At 39.2% G+C, this 16,603-nt stretch overlaps 1 protein-coding gene across 7 annotated transcripts in view; it reads left to right on the top strand.

Annotated features, from left to right (window-relative positions):
- The window catches only part of LOC109041701 (sodium/hydrogen exchanger 9B2), a 198,516-nt gene that overhangs the window by 151,977 nt on the left and 29,936 nt on the right, over positions 1 to 16,603 (top strand). For 6 of the 7 annotated variants that reach the window (XM_072300946.1, XM_072300929.1, XM_072300943.1 and 3 more), the window contains 2 exons: positions 3,446 to 3,610; positions 5,872 to 6,015. In XM_072300946.1, coding sequence (XP_072157047.1) covers positions 3,446 to 3,610; positions 5,872 to 6,015 — 309 coding nt within the window. Of the gene's footprint in view, positions 1 to 3,445; positions 3,611 to 5,871; positions 6,016 to 6,719; positions 7,105 to 16,603 lie in introns of those variants that run through there. The other variant, XM_072300949.1, reaches the window with a different exon arrangement.

The following is a 16,603-nucleotide window of genomic DNA, read 5'->3' as shown; positions in this document are numbered from 1 at the left end:
TCTTTTTTTTTAATTTTAGAGATCGGCAATCCACTTGATAAGCGTTCAGCACAATTTATGGTGAGGAGTTAAGAGCGTGAAGGGGGTCTTGATCCAGTAAGAAAAAAAATGTAACATAATCTATAACCTACTAATGCGTGATAAGATGTTTTTAAACTTAATCTTAATTTATAAAACTCCACACATTTAATTTATTCGAAATTCGATCAATTTAAAATACAATTCATTGTTACTGCAAGGATGAATGGTACTGAATTAGGATGAACTTAGATTAAACGAGATGAATGCAGTTTTATCCCTTATCAATCCTTTTTCATCTGGAAAATGGCGGAATCTTGGTATGAGGGTGGATTTCAGGTGATGGGAGAAAATGGTTCTGAAAAAAAGTTGATAAGTTATTTGGCCATATCAAGCGAAAGACTACTTTTCTGTTATCTTAGAGCTCCATACTATAGGATATTATTACGTGCATCGCAATATCTTTACGATTATGTACAGAAATGAGACTTGGAAGTCAAAAAAACTACCATTAATGTCAGTTTGGTGGCGCTTACTGTTTTGGCTTTGAAAAAATTAATTCAGCTGAATTGTGATATTCCAATGCACTGATTGAAAGCATTAGGCTAAGTATAGCTACTTGAAAAAACTAAAAAAATTGAGACACCGTTCGATAAAACAACAATTCAAGAGTCAGAAAGCCAAATTTATTCCTAAATTGCAAGAATGACTTACATTATTTCTCTCTGTGTGTCATAAAAGCAGATGCATGCTGTTCTGAAACTATTATTTGTGAAGATAACTATGTATGGGAGTGATTTAAAGTTTAAGAATGGGCTTATAATACGACGTCATCGAAAAATTGCTTAAAAAGTGAGCGCCACCAAAACTGACATAGCGTCACCAAACTGTCATAGTGTCACCAGAATGACATGCTACCTACCATTAAAATGAGTTACTGGATATGAGTTTCAATAATTTAATCAATGTGTTGTATGTTGTAATTAAATTCCTGATCATACACGGTTACGACTTATTACATCCAATTAAGGAATGTTCATAGAGAGAGCATCGTGATTTTTCAGTTATCCTTTCATTTTGTGCACCGTTCAAAGTCATTGAAATAATTCATTTAAATGCATAACAATTTGTTTTTCGCGCAGTGATTAATGAAAAACATCATCTCTTGGACGTCACCAAACCTGACATATCAGTTTGGAGACGGTGAGTCAGGTTTGGTGAATGGTCAGGTCAGGTTGGTGGTTTATGTTTTGAACCAATCGATATCGATTCAATCCCACCCGTTTGATGCATCGAATACGATCTATTGAATTCTTTATCAGTCGCGTCTCGCGTGGCAATATGAGACACGTGACTGATTCGTGTGCCACCGGTAAGGAATGGCATTTAATTTCCGTTATCTTGATTTTTTGAATAAACGCTGACGATAAAATAGCGTAAGTTTTGAAACTCTGAGCAGAATTTTAGGGAGAAAATCTCGTTTATATCGGATTCGGACCGAAATTTTGTTACGATACAAGCGGGTTCCGTTACATGCATTTTCGGTATAACGGGTTTTTTTTTACATTGTTCTTATGGGCAAAAACACGGGACCGTCCGAAAGAGCTGGATGCAAAAACGGCTTTTTTCGCCCCCCCCCCCCCTCCGGAATTTCTTCAGACTTTGTCTATTGATTCTTATACTTGATATTGATTCTGATACTTGAGCGCTTCTTTTCTCAAATTTTCAGATCCCCAAAAAATTTTGGGGGGAAGCTAGCGGGCGGGGGGTGGAAGTCAAAACCTGTAAACCTCGATATTTCTTGAACGAAGAAAGATATCGAGGTCCGGTTTGGACGAAAAATCGTCTAAAATTGTATACTTAAAGATTCTAAAGGTCAAAATCCTGTAAATTCTTTGTTTAAAAGAAATTTTCTAGACCTAAAAACTGGAAAAAAGCAATGTATCAACTTGTGACTAAAAATGTGATATGAGGATTTCGACCTTCAGAATCTGAAAGTATGCAATTTTAGACTATTTTTCGTCTAAACTGGACCTCGACATCTTTCTTTGTTCGAGAGATATCGAGGTTCACAGGTTTAAACTTCGACCCCCCCCCCCCTAGCTCCCCCCTATCTCCCCCCCTATCTCCCCCCCTAGCTCCCCCCTTGCTCCCCCCCTAGCTCCCCCCCCTAGCTCCCCCCTAGCTCCCCCCCTAGCTCCCCCCCCAAATTTTTTGGAGGTCTGAAAATTTGGGAAAAGAAGCGCTCAAGTTCGAGTAATCAATAGACAAAGTCTGAAGAAATTCCAGAGGGGGGGGGGGGCGATAGAAGCCGTTTTTGCATCAAGCTCTTTCCGATATAGGCATAGGACGATATAAGCGGGTTTTACCTGCACCATTTTAAAACAACTTGTTCTAAAATGGTGCAGTGAAATGTGAATGGAATTGAAACTGTAGTTACAGTAGGTACTGTGAGTTTGTGTAGGACTATACGAATCGAATTGCGACGTTGCTAAAATAACAGGAATATGTGAATTTGATACAATTGTGTCGAAAGAGTAGCGAAAATATGATTCAGGCGGATGTCAGAGCATGGAGAGCGAGTAGCAAAGCACTGTATCTACGCACAGAAACACAGAAGCTTAGATAATGAGGTACAATATCCTCTATGTTGATGTCTATCGTGAAGGCGATAAGCACTTACTGCCTAAAAGTAAAGAGAAACGAAACTAATGACAACTACCTACATCAAAACATACTCCCAAATAAACTTATCGGCGGCGTAAGTCCGCAACCATACGTATCTCGTTTGCAGTGTTTGAAAATCTCCACTCCTATTTTATTTTCTTAAAGGAGAACAAATCGACATAATTCCTTGTAATTTTCGCAGAATTTTCTAGGCACTGACAGGAAAAATCACGGCACTTCTGAAGAATTGCGGTTGAGTAGTTTCTCAAAAATAAAGTATGACAGGGAGTCTCCGACGTCGCAAATCGAGATACGTGGTTGCGGACGTACACCGTCGATATGTATACCTAGCAGCTCCACATCATTCAATAGCTAAATGTGTAGGTAGTATTTCGATAGCGAAAGTCGAAAAATGTGTATCTGAGAGTGCGAAGTTGTAAGTCTCCGCTCATCTTTCATAATAAAAAGGAAAACTGTCTAATAGTTTCTCTTAAAATTATCCATGAACCACCTCTTCACTCATAATGAAGAAAAGCACACTAAAGTTCAAAGAAACATTTTAGTAGGTAAGTTTTTCTTGAAGAAAACAAATCTCAATTGGAGATTTTAAACATTAGATTTGCATCATTCGCGTTTAACCATCGATTTAGGTATGCCTGCTTTCGAAATTTTTTGCAATCATTTTCGACTGAACAGCTCCTTTTTCCCAAAAATAAAAATTTAAAAAAGGCACTCAAAATGTTTCTTCTTTGACCTACAGCAAATTCTCACCGTGCGGCGGGCTTTTTTGGTTGGCGCAGGAGGATTGACTGCAGTTCTTGGAGCTCACCATCTAGGATATCCAGGAGCTGGTCCACTGGTCAGCATCACTGCCGCATTTGTAGCCTGCATTTGTTGGAAAAATCAAGGATACAGTGTTGAATATGTGCGTATGAATCTAAGAATGGATGGATGCATTCATCAAATTATATATTCGGATATTCACGTAATGGATCTTATTCGATAGTGGTTTGATGTATCGTTTGGTTCAAAACAATAAAAAATTACTTCAAACAAACATTTTAGGATTGAAGTCAGAAAAGCCGAGATTCTTGACAATTTCACTGTTCATTTCCATGTAGTATTAATAACAATCAAAAATCAATCACAAAAATCCGTTCCAACACGGATTAGGTACTCGGTTGGCTTTTGAGGCTCCTTTTTCATGTTGAACTAGTCGATATCGATAAAACCTTAGGGACAGAACGCCTATTTGATGTATCGAATACAGTCCATACTTAAATTATATGATGTCTCCGCTGGAGAACTAAGCAAAATGGAATCATGGAAAACGAAGCGTATGTATGTGTAATGAAGAACAGGAAGGAAGAGGTTGGACCGTATCATATTTTGTAAGTACGAAAAAAATAGGAGAGATGATGCGATCAGTCCCAGTTTGACAGAGGAGGGTGATGGAGGCTCACATCCATGGAATCTGTGTGCTTAGGGCGAGAGACCGCTTGAACGTTGTGAGGAACAACACATAATAGGAAAAAGGTCACCCAAGAAGCAATGATCGCGATGAATAGCGGTTTTATCGGTTGGTTATCGTGATTATATCGGTGGCAATACATCGAGATATTATCGTATTAAAAATTACAGTACATGGCGATTAAATCTCTACAAATCGCAATTTCTGGTTCGATGAAATCGTGCGATCAATTTTCGTCGATAAAATCAAGATTAAATCGTCGGGCGATAAAAGCGCGATTTTATCACAATAAGATCGAGGATAATCGCTCAGATGTTGATGATCCTGGCGCTTATATCGCCGATAAAATCGCAATATCGATGGTAAAACTACCACACCACGTATCTCGTTCGCGGTGTCTAAAAATCTCCGCTTCCATTTTATTTTTTTGAAGGACACCAAATCAACATTACCTACTTTTGGAAGTTTCCACAGATTTTTCTTCGTACAGTGAAGAAAAATCACGGAAGTTCTCAAGAATTGACGTTGAGTAGTTTTCTATTTGAAAAGTATACTATGACAGGAAGACTGCTACGTTGTAAACCGAGATACGTGGTTTGGGAGTTTCACCATCTCTCTCTACACACACACACACCCTCACACACACACACACACACACACACACACACACACACACATATATATATATATATATATATATATATATATATATATATATATATATATATATATATATATACACGGAAAAGAAAGGCTTACACATTCAAAATTAAAACCGAGACGTTTCGTCCAAATTCTTGGACATTTTCAATCGATAAAACAAAGGTCAATAAAATACAGTCGTCTCTCAGACTGGAGTAGCGAGGCACTGACTCCGCACTGAGTCCGAGGACTGACTCGTCAGTGCCTCGCTACTCCAGTCTGAGAGACGACTGTATTTTATTGACCTTTGTTTTATCGATTGAAAATGTCCGAGAATTTGGACGAAACGTCTCGGTTTTAATTTTGAATGTGTGAGCCTTTCTTTCCCCAGATGTGTTTTCAGTGTATTTATTTTGGGCTACGTTAGATTCACTTTTACTTATATATTTCTATATAGCGATTTTTCCGTTGAGAAATGCTACTTAGGCAAGTGCAATAACCCAAGTGCCTAGTAGTGATCGCGATAAATAGCAATTTTATCGGTTGGTTATCGCGATTATATCGGCGGCAATAAATCGAAATGTTATCGCATCAAAAATTGCGATATTTGACGATTAAATCGCAACAAGTCCCAATTTTTGGTTCGATAAAATCACGATCAATTTTCGTCGATAAAATTGAGATTAAATCGCCATTTATCGCGAGTTTTATTCCGAAAATATCGAGGTAAATTGCCAGGCGATAAAATCGCGATTTTAACCGCTCAAATGTTGATGATCTTATAGCAATTTCATCGAGTCACTGTCAATCGAAATCCTTTGTCCGCTTAAAATAATATGCTATTTACGGTCTTTGTCGAGGGCTTGGTCCCTATTTAGATTAAAAAGTATAATACTGCGGAGTATCTCTCTTGCACTTTGATGCCTCATACTTAGTAACATGATGAGAAACATGTTGCTTGGGTCGATGTTCTAGTTCTTCAAATGATTATGTCTTTTTAATCATCCGTTTTTATTATTATTGTTCTTTTTTTTAAATAATTGCATCTATGATGTTATATATAATCGTTTTAGAATCCTGTTGAAACTGTCTTCTCGGGGATTTGGAAAATTCTGCAGCCCACACTGTTCGGATTAACGGGTGCAGAGATTGACTTCAATCAAATACACGGTGCGACTATACTGGAAGGCATAGGCGTTCTTGCAGGCGGATTATTGGTAATTTTATCTCAGGAATACTACTTAACTTAGCTGTCCAAATTTTAAAGATAACACAGGAAGAGTAGCATTTCACTTACGACCTCGGCCGGCTCTAGATTGATCTGCTTAAACTGTTCGAATTTTGTTGGCACAAGTTCTATGGATGGATTGAACGTTAAAGATTTCGTAGATTGTTGATTGGAATGCACTGAAGCAACCCAAACCTAAGATCGTAGAAACAAGAAATAATTATTTTTACTAACTCTTCCTACTCCCCTTTCCTCTCAAACGGGTGTAATAATCGAGGCAATTGAAAATGCGTGTAACAGAATGTGTTACAGACGTTGTTTCTCATCTGTGACACAGTTTCAAAACATATCTAATCCAAATTGCGCTATTAGGGATTGCACTATGATACCCTGAAATCTCATGTTATCCTCCTAAACGATAGCTTTTTTCTTTTAATATCATATTCGATATAAACCTAAACGACATGAGAAAGTTTTGATGCGGCCACCGAAAAATGCTACATCTGGGTAACTATAGTCGGTAGTGAAAAATTACACTCTTAAGTGGTGAAAAATATGCGCTTTTTAATTACATTTTTTAATTTTTCCTATAGTTACTACCCACTAATAAAACAAGGGGTTATTTCCACCTGAATACCTACTTTGTTTGTATCTGTACTTTTGCCTCTGAGATTTCTCAAATTTTCATTTCAGGTAAGTGACTGTTCGTTCTAGCTTCCTACTGGGCCGATTTTAATGGCATTAGCTGCATTCGACAAGTGAATTGTCCTCAGATGAGACCGCTTTATCAGGTTTTGGATATAGGTACAATGGTTCAGGGTTTGGTACGTAGGTACTTGGTAAAGTTGGGTTTCGTATGTACACGGTAAAGTTGGGTTTTGTATTCACGTGGTAAAGTTGGGTTTTGTATTCACCTGGTAAAGTTGGGTTTTGTATATTTATGTTACCGTTAAAGTGCGTAATCCGTTATTCTATAATGCATAGAATAACTGAAGAGATCTGTTAAAGGATGGAATGTCCGACGATTATGTACTTTGACTAAGTAGTTATTAGAACAACGAACGGCTCGCGGGGAGAGCGGGTAATGCTCATCGACGAGAACCAGCATCTGGGAAATGCGGGAGCGGAGGAGGGGGCGCGAGAGGTTGATTGATTGAGGAATAATGTCATTTGATAAAATTGTAAAAGGTAATAGGTTTTCGCATAAAAGTAATAAATATGATTTTCGTTGTAAAACTAGAAATAAGGAAGAACAGAAAGAAAGATATGAGCCGAGATATGAATGCTAGAATGTACGAAGACCCGCATGTATTCGTGTGGTGGACTAGAAGGCCACCCCCTCCACAGGGCTGCCGATCCGATTACCCATTTTTGAGACCACGATTAACCACCGTTTCCAATTTTACTCACACTTTACCCACCGACTCCAGCTTTACCCACTTTTACCCACCGGCCTCAGCTTTACCCACGTTCACCCACCAGCTTCAACTTTACCCACTGATTATCCACTGTTCACCCACCGTTTGCTGCCAAATTTGAAATTTCTTACGGTTATTTCGTTGGATGTTAGTGAAATGCCCACAGATTAACCGTTGCCTGGATTACCCACAGGTTACCCACCGTTGCCTGGATTACCCACGAATTACCCATTTCCCACCAATTACCCACCGGAGTTCAAAATACTCACGAAATGGGTAATTGCCGACGAATCGGCAGCCCTGCGGCCGTCCACAAAGTGAGAGGCAACAGTACTGCCCTCTGTGCACTGTGTTATGTACCAATTTAAAAAAGGAAATGAAAAACAGAATTTAAAAATGCCTGCGTAAAAGAGTCACCTCCTCTGTTGACCTGGGCGTATTGTGTTACTTTCGATGTAATTTCTCGTCCTCGTGCAAAAAATTCAGGGTTGCCAGCCAAATTATTTTTTTCCATTCCCTGACTTTTCCCTGACTTTCCAATATTTTTCCCTGACTTTTAAGTATGGATCTGACGCACTCTGTTATTAAAGTGAAAATGAGAGCTATTTTCGACTATTTAAATTTTTAGCAGTTAGTTAACATGCACATTTGCAACGCAAGGGCTAGGCACAGAAAACTGCCTGGTTAGGGTGTATTTCAACAAATATTTTTGGCGATTAAGATTGGACCTTGAGGTTTCAGAAGATGTTTTCCAATTATCACGAGCAGCAATGAAGGATTAAGGTGCAGGAAGGACACTTTTCAGAATCAGTGATTCAGAATTTCCTTTCCATCCCTTTCAAGGCAAAGAAATGCTAGTGGCATGAGGACAATTTTACTGAACGTGCTTTATAATTTAATAATATTGTTAACAAAAATTTTAAGTAAAATTACTAAGTGACTTTTTTACAAAAAAATAAATTGTTGATAGAGATCCTGAAAAACTGCAATGGAGAGGTGCCCTTTTCGCACACAAATTTTGGTGTAATGTTATCACACATTATTTTTTTACAACAAAATTTTTTAATAATAACTACTTCCGTGCCACCATTTTGATTCATTAATTCTAAGCATTTTCTGAAATTTGATGGGCAATCGATAGGGCATCAGAGATTCAAGAGGATATTCCTAATTTATCACATAACTTCTAGAAAATAAAATCCAATTCAAAACTTTTACGAGAGATATTTGTCAGCTGCCATATCTTAACTATTTAGGGTTCAGGAATTTTTCAATGTAAAAGAGAAAGGTTAGCGTGATGGCAAACTCGTTGTGAGCTTCTATGTTATGTGAACAAACGTAAACACACGCGCACACACCCTCCCTCACACGCGCGCGCAGGTCCGACGCGACGCGATGGTCGGAATGTCGGAATGCCGGTAGTTCCTCGCGAAGCCGAGCGAGAGCGCCACCATCCTCCGCAATCGAACGCAGTAGTCAGTTGATCCCGCAACGCGAGCCCGAGACCGCCCGCGCCTAATTCCACGAAAAATCAGAAAATTCCCTGACCAACACCGAAATTCCCTGACTTTCCCTGACTTTTCCCGGTTGATTTTTTTCCCCTGAATTTTTCCGGTTTTCCCGGTCGCTGGCAACCCTGAAAAATAAATGTACTTTTTTTTACGTTCACTGAACTTTTCAGCTAGGAATAAAAAGTATTGTCTCAGTAAATGAAATTTTGTGTTTAAAATTCGTTTGACGTTCACTGAACTTTTCGCCTTCAGTATCGCGTTGCGTTGCGTCGCTGGTTTCCTCGTTATGCGACAACCTGAAATTCATATACCAATAAAAAAACCCAAAAACATTTTTCGGGTAAAATATCTGGTCGAGAAAATTGAAATATTACATCTGAACCAAAAACATTCCCTTTCAATCCTGCAAGAAGGTTGATAAAACTAACTATTAGATAGGTACAAACTTCTTTTAATTTTTTAGGGTCCACCACGACCTAATATGTCCAAAAACTTACCCGAGGGTTTACAAAAAAAGAAGAGAAGAAAAGAAAATTAATCCATTAACAAAAAGAAAATGGGAAAAATCGAAAAACCGATTTTGTGGTTCATAATTACCTAAATCCCTTGAATGAATTTGAAATCACAAAATCGGACAAGGATATCTAATGAATTTTCCCCTTCAACTGTGAGTTCCGCAACAAGCGCAACTCGCTTGGACCTTTCCATACACGAGCCGCACAAAACTGATTTCTTCTTACTAATTGTTCGGAGAGCGGGAGCATTTACTTTTTCCTTCATAAATACGGGATGCAACAAGCATGACTCTTGCGTTTGCAGAAACTCTTTCATTAAAGAGATTGCGAGAGCCTAAACAGCGTCTATCACCGAAAGACATTACTCAAGAATTTCACGCATTTTAATAATTTAAACGATTCGTCTGTTCTTATCTCTTCTCTCCTTCCGTCCATTGACAGAGGTACAAAATTGTTCGGACTCACTGACGTGACCGGCTCGATGCGTTAATAAGGGTAGTTTATTAAGATAAAAAAAATTCAAAGAATAACACCTACATCACAGCATGGGTCGGCACCATACCTGCTAAGGGATGGAATGCTAAAGGAAATTCTGAATCACTGATTCTGAAAAGTGTCCTTCCTGCACCTTAATCCTTCATTGCTGCTCGTGATAATTGGAAAACATCTTCTGAAACCTCAAGGTCCAATCTTAATCGCCAAAAATATTTGTTGAAATACACCCTAACCAAGCAGTTTTCTGTGCCTAGCCCTTGCGTTGCAAATGTGCATGTTAACTAACTGCTAAAAATTTAAATAGTCGAAAATAGCTCTCATTTTCACTTTAACAGAGTACGTCAGATCCATACTTAAAAGTTGAAATTTGAGATTTTTAGATAAGATAACACTGTTTTCCCATGGCAAACGCCGAGTTACGGGTCTTAAGGGCGAAAATTTCGTCCGTTTGGTCGTATCTGCAACGCTAAAGCCGCAAAACACCCGAGAAAGGCGCGCACAACGAGAGACTAGCAGCAAAATGGGCGCGCCGCGCCGTAGCGCAACGCGCGCGCATCCTCTGCACTGCCTAAGCGACATGCCGCACGCACGCACTAAGCTTACGCGGGCCCGAAAGTTTCCGTCCGGTGCAATGTATCATTACGAATTGACTTGGATACACTTTAACATTAAAAAACAGTTGAAATGTATAAATACATCAAAAAGACAAATTTTCTTTGTAAAATATTGGCTATATTAGTCGGGGGGCATACGTAACAAAACATATGTCCCGTGTGCAGATTCGTGAAGGCATATTGTGTGATACATCAATCTCTTCGTTTTGATGTCTAGAAAAAGAAAATCGATGATGGCCATCTCAAATTTCATACAAACCCCCCCAAATTCAAGATGGCGGCCAAAATGGCGGTTTTGGGGTAAAAAAAGTTAAAGTTTGCAAATACGTCGTGTCGGGTGTCGTTTCTTATGTATTTTTGATCGTAGAATCCGAATTTTCAGTCAAAAGATAGCCCAAAGGTCATTTTTAGGCCAAAATCCAAGATGGCGTCCAAAAATACCTCTTACGGGTACTAATTTGCCTACTCGGGTCTACATGCATTGTGAGGTATCAATTATTAGGTTTTCAGGGTCGTAGAGTCCGAAAATGAGGTCCATTTTCCAATGCGGCTCTCAAGAAGCCCTAAAATCAAAGATGGCGCCCAAAATGGCCGCCGGTCTTGCGGATGAAACTGCCATTTAGGGCAGCTATAACAAACAATACGTTCAAAATTAAGTTTCTTGGGTCAAGAATTTCGAATAGGAGATCAGATGTTTACTCCTACAAGAAATTAAGCCTCCAAATCGAAAATGGCTGCCGACATTGTTGCCAGTTAAAGGCGCAGACCGGTAAATGACTGAGTAAGGAATTCCGTAAATGACTGGTTGCATACCCTGCGCCGTGTTTTTTAAAACTTAGATATGCTTTATGGTTAAGGCCTGTAAGGTTAGTGCACTGATATTAACTAAAAACATTGAAAAAACATAGCTAAGTAATTGATTTTCAGCTGGGGTCAAATTGACCTCGCTCAGGCTTTCTCGTTGGTTCAGAGGCTCAGGCAGACTAGGGTTAAAATGGCATAAAAAGGGCGACTCATCTTAAACCAGAAGTAGATTCCTTGGTGGAAAATGTACGCAGCTGGTCATAACTGTTCTCCAAAAAATTAATGGATTAAAGCCTCCCCCCCCCCCCAAAAAAGGAAAACCTGTGTTGCCATATTTTATTGCCTATAACATCACAGAAAACCGCGTGATTATCTCATATTTGGAGGCTGTTCTTCGTAGAGCACATTTAGCAAAGCTCAAAACCCTTGATTTTTCATACGTTACGATCGCATGATTAGTGATTATATAAATGCAGTGGAGATGTTGCATGTGTGAGGAATTTGCAATTTGACTATGGATTCTTATGTAGAAGTTCGCGAGAAACACGATGGTGCCAATGGCTTTCTCTGAAATCAACTTCGAAGCTCAAAAAAAGCTCTTAAGTTGAGACCAAAATGGAGGGGATATCCCGCGCTATCCTAAGCGTCCACCTGTACATCAAGACAAACTCTCCATGCAAAGATAGGGAGCAAATACATCAGCAGGGTTGCCGTGTTTTCTGTCGTGGAGTCCCCAAATAAAGTGGTAGCTCTGTGAATGTACTTGCTCCTTATCTTTGCATAGAGAGTATGTCTTGATTTAGAGGTGGACTCTCAGGATAGCGTGGGATATCCCCTCCATTTCGGGCTCAACGTGAGAGCTTTTTTTGAGCTTGGGAGTTGATTTCAGAGAAAACCAGTGGCACCATCGTGTTTCTCCTGAACTTTTACGTAAGAATCAACAGTCAAATCGCAAATTCCTCACACATGCGAAATCTCCATTATCCATCATTATTTTGTTTATTACAAGTACCTAAGTATCTGTAGGGACTCCCATCATGGCGCGGCATTCGCACATATCATCGGTAAAAATCGAGAAAAATCCTAGTTGGCTAAGAATTTCAGCCACTTTCTCGGAATGTGCGCATTCTGAAATAAATATGTAAGACTCGAATTACAGTATTCAGAGATGCAAGTAGATTATATTTTGTGTTAGTGATAATTGCTTTAAAATTTTCGGCTTGTAGGTGGCCCATTATCTTACGAATTTTGTACACGATATTTACAAACGAAGGTGCAACTTTGAATCATTGACCGTGATCTGAGATCCGAAAAAAAAGTAAGCCATGTGTCAGAGTCACGAGTGCTTAATGCTGATTTTTCACCACCCTGACAATCCCTGCCCCTCGCCATTCTTATTGCCTGCGATCGATCAGAATTCTGCTTCCTAAAAATAATTTGAAACCCTGGTTTCCCTCACTTCTGCCCAGCCACCTAACAGCTTCCTTATCAGTTGCTTCTTCATCAGGTTCCCTGTCTCCTGCATCAAACCTCCTGTTTGGAGCTGCCATTTCATAATTTTAGAGAAATGACGCATGCATGTTAATCTAGCAAACGCTTAGTTTTTCTGGCTCAGACTTATGTCTGTAATGAGTGAGGCACCAAATGAGAGGTGCAATTTGAGCTCAGCAGTTGACGACTCTATCGACCACTTTGCACAGGTAATACCACCCGGATAAGACCATGTTCTATGTCGTTTTGCCTTTTAACTAATATTACACCTTTTCTTGCAATGAATTTTTAGTTTTGGATAAGGCTAACATTCTCAGCGCGATGATAGTAGAATTCTCATTTTCGTTTCAATGTTGCATTTTTCTCGATTTTTACCGATGATATGCGGAAATGCCGCGCCACGATAAGAGTCTCTATAAATACATACATGTAATAAACAAAATGGACTGAGTTAAGCAGAAAGGAACCAACCCACATTTCGAAAAAAATTGAGTTATGAGTGGTTTTGAACCCAACCACTGCTCTACTATCTATCGCCAAAAATTCAAAGTTTTTGTTGGAGCAAATTTTGCAGAAATTGAACTTGAATTTTATTCTTTTACATTGAGTCTTATGCAGGAGCCAAACTTTAAACCTCTTTTTCTCGGTTCGATCCCGATGTGGCTTGGTTCCTTTCTGTTTAACTCCGTCCAAATAATGATGGATAATTGCATTTATATAATCACTAATCGTATAACGTATGAAAAATCAAGGGTTTTCAGCTTTGCTAAATGTGCTCTACGAAGAACAGCCTCCAAATACTGAAATAATTACGCGGTTTTCTGTGATGTTAGGCAATAAAATATGGCAACACAGGTTTTCCTTTTTTTGGGGGGGGGGGGGAGGCTTTAATCCATTAATTTTTTGGAGGACAGTTATGACCAGCTGCGTACATTTTCCACCAAGGAATCTATTTCTGGTTTAAGATGCGAGTCGCCCTTTTTATGCCATTTTAAATAATGATGAAAAACAAGAAAGTTATAAGAAGATCGTTTTAACTCTGAGCGCAAGGTTTGCCATCAACGAAAATTGGGCAAAGTGACTATCTCACATCTTTACAGAACGTACTTGAAGGACAACAATCTCCTCCGATGATGGGATCGTTATGAAACAGCGTCACGTCGAATGTAAAAAAACCCGCATTTTCCCCCAAAATCGGCCTTTAGTCTCATGTTTAGGCCGGTATTAGACCCCTAAATAGACCGGAAATGACCAAATCATGATACATTCCGCAAACTTTAGACTTTAAATGAGCAAACAATCGTAAAATTGAAGAATTTCAGGGTATGAGCCCAACAACGGCCCTTATCGAAACCCCTCCTTCGGCAAATCCCTTAATATCAGTCATTTACCGGTCTGCGCCTTTAACTGGCAACAATGTCGGCAGCCATTTTCGATTTGGAGGCTTAATTTCTTGTAGGAGTAAACATCTGATCTCCTATTCGAAATTCTTGACCCAAGAAACTTAATTTTGAACGTATTGTTTGTTATAGCTGCCCTAAATGGCAGTTTCATCCGCAAGACCGGCGGCCATTTTGGGCGCCATCTTTGATTTTAGGGCTTCTTGAGAGCCGCATTGGAAAATGGACCTCATTTTCGGACTCTACGACCCTGAAAACCTAATAATTGATACCTCACAATGCATGTAGACCCGAGTAGGCAAATTAGTACCCGTAAGAGGTATTTTTGGACGCCATCTTGGATTTTGGCCTAAAAATGACCTTTGGGCTATCTTTTGACTGAAAATTCGGATTCTACGATCAAAAATACATAAGAAACGACACCCGACACGACGTATTTGCAAACTTTAACTTTTTTTACCCCAAAACCGCCATTTTGGCCGCCATCTTGAATTTGGGGGGGTTTGTATGAAATTTGAGATGGCCATCATCGATTTTCTTTTTCTAGACATCAAAACGAAGAGATTGATGTATCACACAATATGCCGTCACGAATCTGCACACGGGATACGTATGCCCCCTGACTATATGTAGGAAAATCAATTTCAACAAATTAAACAGTACAAAGTTAATAAACCAAGTCAAATAATCCACAGTTTACTTAAAGACCTAGAGTCTTAAAATGGTTGACAGACTATTTTTATTATTTTTATATGGTTTTATTGACTTTGGCTGTGACTTGTAAGAGATCATTAAAATAATTTTCTTCAAATAATACACTAGACATTAGTTAAATTGTACGCTCTGCCGGACAGGTGGATTCGGCAACCCTACATTGTGTCTCATGTTGTGAACAAAGACTCTCTTAGTGTTCGATGTAAGTCTCTCATCAAATAATGCCAAGAGAATCAAATTTTTACTACAGAGGTACCATACGTGGCTGGATAAATTACGGAGCACAACACTAGCTGCTGTAGGTACTCTGGTTAAAGCTGCGAAACTTCTTGAGGTCTACGATGACCTCTGGGTCATTCTTCGGGGCCCCAATATAACATATCGACGGTGCAAGTCGGCAATCACATAACTCGGTTTGCGACGTTGCAGACTTCCTGTCATACCTCATTTTTTAAACGGAAAACTTGCCGTTAATTCTTTAAAACTGCCGTGATTTTTCTTCTCGGTGCGAAAAAAAATTCTGCAAAAACTTCAAGGAATGATGTAAATTTGTTCTCTTTTTAAAAAAATAACATAAAGGCGGAGGTTTTTAAGACACCGCAAATGAGTTACGTGATTGCCGACTCACACCGTCGATATGTCCTCCTCAATGTGTACCTACACTGAAAAATGCCCGATAAGTCCAGGCTTCTCCCCAACCAACATTCTAGCCTTTTTTTTCAATATCATGGATTTGCCATTTTCATTTCTAGACTCTTGCCCAGCCCAATGGTTATTTACTTCCGAATATCTTGAGGTAAAAAAAGGAGTTAAGTCATAAAAGTTGTTAATGATCATGCTGAGCGCAAAATTACTTGTGATGTCCACGCACAACAGGAGGATAGGTAACATCAGAATGGAGATCTTGCTTGTGTTAGGAGTTAGTGATTTAAGTACTGATTATTACGCACAATTCCGCGAGAAACACGATGGTTTCATCAATTTCCTCCAAGACCATTTCCAAAACTGAAAAAAGCTGTGAAAGTTGATGCCGTAATAGAGGGGATATTCCACGCTATCCTACCTCTGTATCAAGCCAAACTCTCCATGCTAAGAGCGAATAATATACATTGAAAGGGTAGCCACTTTGTTTGGGGTTTCCAAAACTAAAAACACGTGTTTTCAGTTTTGACCGCAATCCTGCGGATTCATTTCGACGGTGTGAGTCGGCAGTCACACGACTCGGTTTGCGAAGTCGCAGACTTCCTGTCATACTTTATTTTTCAAACGGAAAACTACTCAACGGCAATTCTTTAAAACTGCCGTGATTTTTCTTCCATGTGAGAAGAAAAGTCTGCATAAACTTCAAAGAATGGTGTCAGTTTGTTCTCCTTTAAAAAATAACATAGAAACGGAGATAATCAGACACCGCAATTGAGATATGTGATTGCGAACTTACGCCGTCAATTTGCTCCTTATATCTTAGCATAGAAAATTAGGCTTATTACGAAGGTGGACTCTCAGGAAAGCGGGGATATCTTCTTCAATACGGCCTTAACTTTGAGAGTTTTTTTTTAGTTTTAGGGTTTGTTTCAGAGAAAACCAGTGAAACCATCCTATCTCACGCGAAGTTTTA

Source organism: Bemisia tabaci, chromosome 1, assembly GCF_918797505.1.
Source record: "Bemisia tabaci chromosome 1, PGI_BMITA_v3".
Lineage (NCBI taxonomy): Eukaryota > Metazoa > Arthropoda > Insecta > Hemiptera > Aleyrodidae > Bemisia > Bemisia tabaci.
Note: the sequence above shows the minus strand (reverse complement) of the source record. Positions and strands in the feature narration are given on the sequence as shown.